Source organism: Leptodactylus fuscus, chromosome 1, assembly GCF_031893055.1.
Source record: "Leptodactylus fuscus isolate aLepFus1 chromosome 1, aLepFus1.hap2, whole genome shotgun sequence".
In the NCBI taxonomy this organism is placed as follows: Eukaryota; Metazoa; Chordata; class Amphibia; order Anura; family Leptodactylidae; genus Leptodactylus; species Leptodactylus fuscus.
The window spans coordinates 352245020-352258590 of record NC_134265.1 but is presented as its reverse complement, the minus strand read 5'-3'; the positions used below and the strand labels follow the sequence as shown (position 1 = coordinate 352258590).

At 44.3% G+C, this 13571-nt stretch overlaps 1 protein-coding gene across 1 annotated transcript in view; it reads right to left on the bottom strand.

The window, feature by feature from the left end:
- GFRA4 (GDNF family receptor alpha 4) overlaps nt 1-13571 on the bottom strand; it is a 314381-nt gene that overhangs the window by 66179 nt on the left and 234631 nt on the right. The window contains exon 2 of the mRNA XM_075261790.1: nt 4642-4719. Coding sequence (XP_075117891.1) covers nt 4642-4719 — 78 coding nt within the window. The remainder of the gene's footprint in view (nt 1-4641; nt 4720-13571) is intronic.

Here is a 13571-nt window from a genome sequence, read left to right as displayed (position 1 = left end):
TATCAGTGTAAGGAGGGGGAGGTGAGTATCAGTGTAGGGAGGGGGAGGTGAGTATCAGTGTAGGGAGGGGGAGGTGAGTATCAATGTAGTGAAAGGGAGGCAAGTATCAGTGTAAGGAGGGGGAGGCGAGTATCAGTGTAAGGAGGGGGAGGTGAGTATCAGTGTAAGGAGGGGAAGGTGAGTATTACGGTTTATGTTTCCATACCTCCCCGGGGCCTTCACTTCCTTTACTCTGAGGTCTTATGAGAACCCAGAGTATAATAATAATTCTGGGTGGTGAACCCCAAAAGTTTAATTTTTGAAAAATTTTGGTGAAATCTGTTTCACTACGAAGCCGAGGAGAGAGGAGGGAGGGGGAGGTAAATATCATTGTATATGGGGTGGTGAGTATCAGTGTAGAGAGGGGGCGGTGAGTATCAGTGGGGGAGGGGGTGAGTATCAGTGTAGGGGGGAGGTGAATATCAGTGTATATGGGGTGGTGAGTATCAGTGGGCCCGGAATTAGAGGGAAATTTGTGGTTTTGATTCACAGAAGGAGCTTCCAATGATGTAGGAAGATAAGGTGTTGGACTTGGGTTCTTTGGGCCGACCATATTTCTGTGGCAAATGCCCCCACAGCCCTACCTACCTATGAACTTCTCAGTATTCTAAGTATATTGAACGAGAGAGGCGACTGGCATCTCCAGACAATCGGTTCACCGCCTGAGCTCCTCGGCAGCAGCAGCACCGTCATCACTAAGTGCCTTTTATCTCTTATGGAGTGCAGGCTTTCTTTCTCTATACACAATATATCGACTACACACAAGCGGGGCATCCAGTGCACTACATGCGCATTATGTTGTAGAGCGGATTCTCTCTACGTACTGTGTTGTATCTATGGCTTCTAAGCCTTGTTCTTAACTAGCAGGCGGCAATTAAACTATAGGCAGGTTATTGATCTGAAAGGCAGAGCGTACTTGAATATTCTATAGTGAGGTCTTCCCTAGGTCGCACAATGGTGAATCATCTCCGTGCCCGCGTATTGTTACCTAGCTTCTACAGTAGTGACTGATGCGCTTATTCAATAGCATTTTCTGCATTTGTATAAATAAGGAACAAAGCGCCGCATGAAAACAAGAGCAAGCGAGTAAATGCAGAGATGTGGATAAAGGGTAGCTTTGTTCTTAAAGGGAGTGTCACTGGAACCCAACCTATCAACCCAGCCCTGCAGATAGATAGGTTAGGGGTCACCTGAATCAAACAGGGCCATTCCATAGGGTTTCCATTGCTAATAAATTGTCATATTTGTCAATATACCAGTAAGATATTTGGAGAAATTAGGGCACTGCCATTGATGCGTCCAGGGCCTGCAGAGTCTCTGCACATTATATAACTACACCCCTGCCTGCGGTACTGGACTAATCCAGCCAAGGATAACATTTGTATGGAGTTTGTATGTTTTCCAGTGTCCTCCACACTCCAAAGATAGACTGCCTTACACTGCACACAGAAAGTAGGGGAGAATCTGCTGCATACAGGTCAGCCCCACTCAAAAGCACCTACAGGATCAGGTGGGATGTTACAGAAAAATACTGACCTCTATCAATGTGAATAAAGCACTTTTTGCATGAGGTAGAAACTTGCTGCATTATACTGTGTGGGGGCCAGCAAAGAGGCATTATACTGTGTGTGCAGAAATAAAAGGGAGCATTATACTTTGTGTGGAGAAATAAAAGGGAGCATTATACTTTGTGTGGAGAAATAAAAGGGAGCATTATACTTTGTGTGGCCACTAAGGGGGTATTTTACTGTGTGGGGGCAAGCAATAGGAGCATTATACTGTGTAGGACTAGTACATGGGGCATTATGTGGAGATCAGTAAAAGGGAGCAATGGAGCATTATACCTTATGGGGCAACAATGGGAGCATTATGTGAGGAGCCTAGTAAAGGGGGCATTATACTGTGTGAGGAGAAATAAAATGGGGCATTATACTGTATGGGGCCACTAAGGGGGTGTTATGTTGTGCATGGCTAGTAGAGGGGTATTATACTGTGTGTGGAGCAATACAAGGGAGCATTATACTGTATGGGGCTACTATAGGGGCATTATACTGTGGGGGCTAGTAAAGGCAACATTATTCTGTGGGGAGCAATAAAAGGGAGCATTATACTGTACGGGGCTACTATGGGGGAATTATATTGTGGGGGCTAGTAAAGGGGGCATTATACTTTGGGGAGCAATAAAAGGGAGCATTATACTGTATGGGGCTACTATGGGGGCATTATACTGTGGGGGCTAGTAAAGGGGGTATTATACTGTGTGGGGAGCAATAAAAGGGAGCATTATACTGTATGGGGCTACTATGTGGACATTATAATGTGGGGCTAGTAAAGGGGGTATTATACTGTGTGGAGCAATAAAAGGGAGCAATATACTGTATGGGGCTACTATGGGGACATTATACTGTGGGGGCTAGTAAAGGGGGTATTATACTGTGTGGGGAGCAATAAAAGGGAGCATTATACTGTATGGGGCTACTATGTGGACATTATAATGTGGGGCTAGTAAAGGGGGTATTATACTGTGTGGAGCAATAAAAGGGAGCAATATACTGTATGGGGCTACTATGGGGACATTATAATGTGGGGGCTAGTAAAGGGGGCATTATACTGTGTGGAGCAATAAAAGGGAGCAATATACTGTATGGGGCTACTATGGGGACATTATAATGTGGGGCTAGTAAAGGGGGCATTATACTGTGTGGAGCAATAAAAGGGAGCAATATACTGTATGGGGCTACTATGGGGACATTATAATGCGGGGCTAGTAAAGGGGGCATTATACTGTGTGGAGCAATAAAAGGGAGCAATATACTGTATGGGGCTACTATGGGGACATTATAATGTGGGGCTAGTAAAGGGGGCATTACACTGTGTGGAGCAATAAAAGGGAGCAATATACTGTATGGGGCTACTATGGGGACATTATAATGTGGGGCTAGTAAAGGGGGCATTATACTGTGTGGAGCAATAAAAGGGAGCATTATACTGTATGGGGCTACTATGGGGGCATTATACTGTGGGGGCTAGTAAAGGGGGCATTATACTGTGTGGAGCAATAAAAGGGAGCATTATACTGTATGGGGCTACTATGGGGGCATTATACTGTGGGGGCTAGTAAAGGGGGCATTATACTGTGTGGAGCAATAAAATGGAGCATTATACTGTATGGGGCCACTAATGAGGCATTATAAGGCTTGTGGGGCTAGTAGAGGGGATATTATAATGTGCATAATGTGTATATTATACTGTGTGGGGACCATAACAGGGCATTATATCCCGTTGGGAGTCACTAAAAGAACACTAGATATGTGGGAACCACTAAATAAGCATTATTGTGTGGGAGTGAATAGGTGGAGGTATATGTAAACATGGGGTCTGGCATGTAAACAAGGGTGTGGTTTAATTTTCTTTTTTGGGTAAACCCCGCCCACTGCAGGACACACCTGCACAAAATTACGCCCCATCCCTAAAAATTTTTCTCAAAGTTAGCAACTACAAATGAAAAAAAATCTACTTCCTGTGACAATGGCACCTTGGCAGAACCCCGAAAAAGTTGGGCGCTGTTGGTATCCATGTCGCTAGCTTTTGTGATATACAACATAGATGTGAACAGCGCCTTAGTCCTATATAAAGGAACCTTTAGAATATCATTTCCATAAGATATGAGCTGCCTAGAAGCAAACAAAAAATTTCCATATGCATATTCCCACGGGTGCGACCTTTTACTTTCCATCCCCGCGGCCACCCTTAAAATCTAGTCCCTAAATCTACATAGGGCGGCCCCCTCGCCGCGCCTGAGCCCAGCATTCTGCATCCGTAATCTCCTTATGAATCAGCGATAACCTTTTGCGCTGTAAATTTATGCACATCGCCAGAACTAAATAGAAATCCCCTCCCCAAAAAAAATACCCATCAATGTATTCACTGCCAGACAGGTGTCCTGACAGCAAACCTTTACGCCATCCTGTTGATTAACACATTCGGAAAATTTTTGTGTATGTTTTTGAATTTTGAATTTTTTTATTTTAATTGAATGCACGCCGGCCGAAACGTATATCTTTATCTGGAAAGGTGGCCGCTTATCTCCGCGTTCCAGGTTGCCTTGCTGAATCCGTAACTAGCCTGTATAGCCAGCCAGGGAAGGCGCTATGGCGCTATTATAAATGTCACATGAGACGGACGCGGGGAGGGGGGGAGTGGATGGCGTACGGACAGCCCCGGAGTCTCTTGACAGCAGCCAGATGGAAAGTAGCTGGAATAATGATAAACATATAGATTGGCGGGCCCGGCTGCTCCTATTCATGACACATGTTGCAAAGATTACACTCTAATGCACTACAGAGATAATAGGTTTGCAGAAAGAAGCCATTATATTTCCTATTCACCGGGTCCTTACGTGAAAATCCGGCACCGCCACTGTATATACTAATCCCCCCCCCCCCCCTTAGGTGTTTGTACCCAGAGAGAAGGAGCGCTACCTCCCAGACACAAGACATTGATTTCCCTATTCACTGGAAACAATTGCACTTATATTTTTTCTCCTTAAGAACCACTTTACTGCTTAAAGACACAATTAGTTCCATAGATCCGTATAGAAACCTTTTGTCTTTTGTCTGTTGCTCGCCGAGATTTCGGAGGCTGTTTTTCTTCGGTTGCTCCGTTGGCCGCTGCTTGAAGCTGGAACGAAATGAGAAGACAGAAAAAAAAAATTAAATTTTTTTTAAAAATTTTTTGAATATTTTTTTAAAATTTTTGAATATTTTTTTTTTTAAATTTTAACTGTAGGTTTCGGCGTATTGACGCCATTAGCTATTATCTTACGGCATAATATTTAGTTTAAAAAAAATTACGCTTTTACGAAAGAAATGAGCGCGGTCTTTTTTTTTGTTGCGAGACAAAGTGCTATTTGGAACACACCGGCACATTCAGGTATTCTATAGAGCTAAACCTATTGGCGGAGCGCTGAAAAGGAGAAAATGCAGCTGAAATATATATATTTTTCTTGTTCGGCACTGCAGGGTTATATACAAGCGCACACAGCGGGTCATAAGAACAATGAGCCGCGAGACGAAAGTACGCAGCACGGGACGCAGATGTATTCAATAAAATAGGGCATTAAAATTTATGGTGATTAATTAAAACTGGGACATGGGCCGGACAATCTCTAGAAGCGGATGGAGAGGGAATGCTCGCTCTGTGACTATGACGGCCCGCAGAATACACAGATATTGTACAGTTCTGTATAGGCATAGAACAGGACACACATCCTGATAAGACATAGTCACTAAAGGGCCCTGTCCAAATAGGTGAGGGTAGTAGGCTTCACTGGGATTGTCTGACCAAGGAAGAGCAATCGAGAAAAAAGGGGCAGCTTGAGAGGAGCTTTGTATTTGTGAATGGGAGGGAAGGGACAATGAAGAGCAGAGCAGATATGTCAGAGTGTGTTCACACCTGCCTTGCTTTACCATTGCAGGACCACAAAAATGTACACAGCCCATATAACAGGATGGTACAGAGCCCAGATAACAGGACGGTACAGAGCCCAGATAACAGGACGGTACAGAGCCCAGATAACAGGACCGTACAGAGCCCAGATAACAGGACGGTACAGAGCCCAGATAACAGGACGGTACAGAGCCCAGATAACAGGACGGTACAGAGCCCAGATAACAGGACGGTACAGAGCCCAGATAACAGGACGGTACAGAGCCCAGATAACAGGACCGTACAGAGCCCAGATAACAGGACGGTACAGAGCCCAGATAACAGGACCGTACAGAGCCCAGATAACAGGACGGTACAGAGCCCAGATAACAGGACGGTACAGAGCCCAGATAACAGGACCGTACAGAGCCCAGATAACAGGACCGTACAGAGCCCAGATAACAGGACGGTACAGAGCCCAGATAACAGGACGGTACAGAGCCCAGATAACAGGACGGTACAGAGCCCAGATAACAGGACGGTACAGAGCCCAGATAACAGGACGGTACAGAGCCCAGATAACAGGACGGTACAGAGCCCAGATAACAGGACGGTACAGAGCCCAGATAATAGGACCGTACAGAGCCCAGATAACAGGACCATGCAGAGCCCAGATAACAGGACGGTACAGAGCCCAGATAACAGGACCATACAGAGCCCAGATAACAGGACCGTACAGAGCCCAGATAACAGGACCGTACAGAGCCCAGATAACAGGACGGTACAGAGCCCAGATAACAGGACCGTACAGAGCCCAGATAACAGGACCGTACAGAGCCCAGATAACAGGACGGTACAGAGCCCAGATAACAGGACGGTACAGAGCCCAGATAACAGGACGGTACAGAGCCCAGATAACAGGACCGTACAGAGCCCAGATAACAGGACGGTACAGAGCCCAGATAACAGGACGGTACAGAGCCCAGATAACAGGACGGTACAGAGCCCAGATAACAGGACCGTACAGAGCCCAGATAACAGGACCGTACAGAGCCCAGATAACAGGACGGTACAGAGCCCAGATAACAGGACGGTACAGAGCCCAGATAACAGGACCGTACAGAGCCCAGATAACAGGACCATACAGAGCCCAGATAACAGGACCGTACAGAGCCCAGATAACAGGACGGTACAGAGCCCAGATAACAGGACGGTACAGAGCCCAGATAACAGGACGGTACAGAGCCCAGATAACAGGACGGTACAGAGCCCAGATAACAGGACGGTACAGAGCCCAGATAATAGGACCGTACAGAGCCCAGATAACAGGACCATGCAGAGCCCAGATAACAGGACGGTACAGAGCCCAGATAACAGGACCATACAGAGCCCAGATAACAGGACGGTACAGAGCCCAGATAACAGGACGGTACAGAGCCCAGATAACAGGACCGTACAGAGCCCAGATAACAGGACCGTACAGAGCCCAGATAACAGGACCGTACAGAGCCCAGATAACAGGACGGTACAGAGCCCAGATAACAGGACGGTACAGAGCCCAGATAACAGGACGGTACAGAGCCCAGATAACAGGACGGTACAGAGCCCAGATAACAGGACGGTACAGAGCCCAGATAACAGGACGGTACAGAGCCCAGATAACAGGACCGTACAGAGCCCAGATAACAGGACGGTACAGAGCCCAGATAACAGGACCGTACAGAGCCCAGATAACAGGACGGTACAGAGCCCAGATAATAGGACCGTACAGAGCCCAGATAACAGGACGGTACAGAGCCCAGATAACAGGACCGTACAGAGCCCAGATAACAGGACGGTACAGAGCCCAGATAACAGGACGGTACAGAGCCCAGATAACAGGACCGTACAGAGCCCAGATAACAGGACAGTACAGAGCTCAGATAACAGGACGGTACAGAGCCCAGATAACAGGACGGTACAGAGCCCAGATAACAGGACGGTACAGAGCCCAGATAACAGGACGGTACAGAGCCCAGATAATAGGACCGTACAGAGCCCAGATAACAGGACCATGCAGAGCCCAGATAACAGGACGGTACAGAGCCCAGATAACAGGACGGTACAGAGCCCAGATAACAGGACGGTACAGAGCCCAGATAACAGGACGGTACAGAGCCCAGATAACAGGACGGTACAGAGCCCAGATAACAGGACGGTACAGAGCCCAGATAACAGGACGGTACAGAGCCCAGATAACAGGACGGTACAGAGCCCAGATAACAGGACGGTACAGAGCCCAGATAACAGGACGGTACAGAGCCCAGATAACAGGACGGTACAGAGCCCAGATAACAGGACGGTACAGAGCCCAGATAACAGGACGGTACAGAGCCCAGATAACAGGACGGTACAGAGCCCAGATAACAGGACGGTACAGAGCCCAGATAACAGGACGGTACAGAGCCCAGATAACAGGACGGTACAGAGCCCAGATAACAGGACGGTACAGAGCCCAGATAACAGGACGGTACAGAGCCCGGATAACAGGACGGTACAGAGCCCGGATAACAGGACGGTACAGAGCCCGGATAACAGGACGGTACAGAGCCCGGATAACAGGACGGTACAGAGCCCGGATAACAGGACGGTACAGAGCCCGGATAACAGGACGGTACAGAGCCCGGATAACAGGACGGTACAGAGCCCGGATAACAGGACCGTACAGAGCCCAGATAACAGGACCGTACAGAGCCCAGATAACAGGACCGTACAGAGCCCAGATAACAGGACCGTACAGAGCCCAGATAATAGGACCGTACAGAGCCCAGATAACAGGACCGTACAGAGCCCAGATAACAGGACCGTACAGAGCCCAGATAATAGGACCGTACAGAGCCCAGATAACAGGACCGTACAGAGCCCAGATAACAGGACCGTACAGAGCCCAGATAACAAAACCGTACAGAGCCCAGATAACAGGACCGTACAGAGCCCAGATAACAGGACCGTACAGAGCCCAGATAACAGAATCTAGTATCACAGTACCACAGTATCTAGTGAGCCTTATAAATCACGTCCCCTATGGCAGCCCTGACAGATGGGAGGCAGTGCTAGGGGAACAGTCAGGAACCCCAAAGCTTCGGGCAACCCTGACCGGATGAGCATCCTCTAACATGGCGGTGCTGTTTGTGATGTTGTCAGCTAGTCGCTGCTCTGGTCACCTTGCTCGGCTCCTGAGATAAATATCCTATCTTTGTCTTGATAACCACAAAACCGCGATTCTCCTCTGACAATGTAGGAGCTAAAAGCTTCTGTCTAATATTGGAGTCACATATCCAGCTTCCCACAAATGTGACTTTCAAGCATGGGAGCGTATAATGCACGCCAAGCCTCCTCTCTATGCTCCATATAGTTCTGGTCCTGTTTTATGAATCCACTTACTCAACATGTCATAGATAAAAGGACGGACCCATTACCTGCTCCGGGCATTGATTTCCTTTCCGCTGTTTTTTCCTAAAATTACCCTGGCCCAGCTGTTCCCTATATGGAGGGTTTAGAATTTCACACTGGTGCGTTCAATAAGCAACACGAAGGACTGAATATCCGCTGTCTAAATGAACTGGCATCGCCTGGGAATGCAAATGTTATAGAGAGCAGCTTCAGGCCGCAGGGGGCTGTAATGTATATGTGCACATACTGATATAGCCATGTACGTACCTGCAAGATACAGGCAGAGATCTTATAATAAGGGGCATAGATCTATACATTACTAATATACATCTCTGCAATACTGCCATACACAAACTGCCTCTAGATATAGTCGTATGTACAATACCGCCATGTACACTGTCCTCCAATATAGTGCCGCATACATAATATCTAATCAAATAGTCCCGCACCTCATCCTCAAAAATAATGCTATGAACAGTTTCCTCAAAATATAGTGCCATATACACAATACCCCCCAAAATAGTGCTGTATACACCATATCCCTTCAAAATAGTGCTGTATACACAATATCACCCCAATGGAATACCTCGCCGGCATAGGAATGCGTGTAATCGGCTGAACACCAAGGGGTTAAACATTATGAAAATTCGATGCGTTTAACCCCTTGGTGTTCGGCCGATTCCACGCATACCTATGCCGGCGAGATATTTTATCGAATACTACTCGCTCATCACTACTGTACACACAATATTCCTCCAAAATAGTGTCATACATGCAGTGTCCCAGAAATTTCTGCTTTATATAGAACCCCTCCCAAATAGTGCTATATACACAATACCCCCAAAAAAACTATGCCATATACACAATATCCCAGAAAATAGTGCCATATTCACAATATTCTCCCAAAATTGTCTCATATACACAATGAACACCCAAAAGAGTGCCGTACATACAGTATCCCTAAAAATAGTGCCATATATACTATCCATAATAGTGCTGAATACACAATATCCCCTCAAAATAGTGCTATACATACATGGTGCCTAAAAATAGCACCACATATACAATATACAGCGTTTACCAAAAACAGTGTCACCCATGCTCTGTTACTAAAAATAGCCTCATATACAGTCCCTAAAAAGAGTACCATCTACACAAATAGTGTTGATACACATTACCCCTCCTCACCCTAATAGCACCATATAAATAACCCCCCCCCAAAAAAAAAAAAAAATAAAAAATAGGGCCACCCAAAAAGCGGGTCCACATCTCCTCGGCACCCCCTGGACAAATGAGTCATGAGCCATAACTGAATGTGGTGTCACTTGGTCCAGATCCCTGACATGTCCCACACCCCCAAGTATATTTTGTCATTCCCACCATATCTTAGAGTAGAGCACAAATTCTCCACCGATAGATCTGAGAGGGGCTTCTAGCTGAGCTCTCTATCGCCATCTGCTGCTGAGTAATGCGTATTACCGAGCACATGCAGGGAACAGGTAAAAATACCCGGCCTCCTACTTTTTGAGTCTGTTTTTCCTAATGCAATCCACATAGTGGCCGCATCTCAAAACAAACATTGTCCTAATATGAATCCTTATCGGAATGGGAGATTTATCTCCGCGAGGCTGTGCATAATCCGGCGCCGCGCTGGTACATTGGGTCTGCCGCTAGTTTAACCTTAAGCCTTAAAGGAATTATTTTTAATTCTATCCACAAAGGATGCGCAGAAGGGAATGCGAGAGCGCCAGTTCACTTACAATGTGCGAATTTAGCTGGATTGCAATCGCGGGCGAGAAGAAAGAAATGTCGGCCTTATAACTCCGATCTCTCCAGTGGATTTAGGAGAGGGTAAAAGGGGTATTTCAGGTAACACCACAGCCGTAATATGGGGAAAGGAATCAGGACCTCCGAGTGCAAGGACAGAGCCTATAGATTGTATACGGGGTGACGTATGGATGGAGGGGTGGCAGGAGCAGGAGTCGTCCTCCATATACATTCCTATACAAGGTTTTGGCCCTCAAAACTGCAGGTACGAAAAACCCCAAAATATGTATGGTCCTGAACCAGGGAAAATAGCACGGAATGGAAGAGGTTAAATCTAAAAACAATGAACATATAGGCCCCTCCTATTACTTAGCTGAGGCAGCAGGCAACACACAGACAACCTGTGACAGAGTATCACAAAATCACAATGTTTTGAGAAGTTCTATCTCCATATATCTGGATATGTCCAGGTGAGGAAGAATATATCAGAATATAGTTGTGATTGTGATATGGGACAGGGACGAAAACATCTCATAGTCGCATTTTTATCTTTAATAGGATGTGAATGAAACTGTAATGTGACAAAAGATCCCCCGAGCAAGAAAAAGCCAGCAGATGATGGACACAATCCAAGTCCTGAAAATGTGGATATTTGGTCATTGGAAGAAATTTCTGTTCCAAGTGATAAAGTTAGTGTCGTGCAATTTAAAAAACAAAACAAAACAATAATTAAGATTCCCCTGACACTCCGCAGAGGGAAGGTGATTCCAAGAAATCTATACTGAGGATATGCTGAATAAGGATCTTCTATCAGTAACCTAGTTTAGGAAATATGCAATCCTGCAGAAAGACCTAAGCTCCATCCATGGGGTCCAGTGCTCCAGAAATGGAGGAACGTCCAGGACTCGATTCAGTGAGGGTTACTATATCTCCTATCTATCTATCTATCTATCTATCTATCTATCTATCTATCTATCTATCTATCTATCTCTCTATCTCTCTATCTCCTATCTATCTATCTATCTATCTATCTACTATCTATCTATCTATCTATCTATCTATCTATCTATCTACTATCTATCTATCTATCTATCTATCTATCTATCTCATATCTATCTATCTATCTATCTATCTATCTATCTATCTATCTATCTATCTATCTATCTGATACATATTCCAATTTACATATTTCCCCCTGAAATCCCTCCCTCATTTTCCTGCAGAGACCACCCAGTACTTTCTTCTCCTTTGTTGTTTGCCTGTAAGGTAACTGGCTGCATCCTGAGCCCTTCCCCATATTCTGTCCACAAACCAATAATGCTAAGACCCCCCTCTCCGCTCTATAAGGATAAGACATGAAGCCTCCTTGTGGGATTTTTACCACATTCATCTCCTATTCCCGTCATTGCCCTTTAGTATTACTGTTCCTCTTATATATGATGATATCTTCTTTATTACTTTATTTTACACTTTTGCCCCCAGGGCAGTGAAATCCTTCTATGGTGCTAATATATGATTCCTGATAAATGCTTACTTACACATGACTATCTATAACTAATTATCACCCATGGATTCACTAAAAAAAAAATGCCGCCATCTACGTTGGTTTTCTGCTCCTAATCATATTCTCTTATATACATATAAATAATACCAACATAACATGCCAAATAATAACTCATTGCTTTATATAAAATAGTTTCACCATAGCATGCCAAATAATGCCTCCATAAATTAGATATAAATAATACCGCCATAACATGACAATCAATACAACCATAAATTACTGTATTTTACACCTTTTTCCCTAGACTGGTGAAATGATTCTATGGCGCCCTGCTACATGGTTATTTACACATGAGCATCTCTGACTAAGTACCGCCAATGGCTTTGCTGAAAAAAAGTCGCCATCTCTGTCACCATTGTTTTTTCAGATCCGCTGCTTCTAATTATATTCCCTTTACTTCTATGTAAATAATATCATCCTACTTAACATAAAATAATTTTGCCACAGCATGCTAAATAATAGCTTTAGAGATTATATAAATAATATCGCCATAACATGGCAAATAATATTTTCATAAAGTATATAGAAATAATACCACAATGACATGAGATACAATAGCTCCATAAAGTATATATCAATAATACCGCCATAGCATGAGACATAATACCTCCATAAAGTATGTATAAATAATACCGCCATAGCATGAGACATAATACCCCCATAAAGTATGTATAACTAATACCGCCATGACATGTACACTAATACCTCCATACATTATAACTTTATTTTACACCTTTATGAACTTCTATGGTACTAATATATGATTGATATCCCTCTGATTAGTTATCACCAATGGTTTCATTAAAAAAAAAGCTGGTATCTCTATTGCCAAGGCTCGCCATGTCGGTTGCCAAATAACACTTTCAGAGGTTATATAAATAATACCGCCATAACTGTATAAATTAGATATAAAGAATACATGACATGAGAAATAAAACTACATACACTATCACTTTATTTTACACCTTTGCCCCTATGGAGGCGAAGACCTTCTATGGCGCTAATATATGAATGATATTCCTCTAATTATTGGCAATGGTTTCATTAAAAAATTTTTTTTTTAAAAAAAGCCGCCATCTCTGTTGCCAAGGCTCCCCACGTCAGTTTTCCACTTCTAATTATATTCCCTTTTTTCCATATAAATAATACCACCATAACATGCCAAATAACAGCTCCATACTTTATATTAAATAATTTTGCCACAGCATGCCAGGTTATATAAATAATACCGCAATAATATGGTAAATAATACCTGTATAAATTATATATAAATAATACTGCCATAATATGGCAAATAATACCCATATAAATGATATATAAAGAATACCACCATAATATGGCA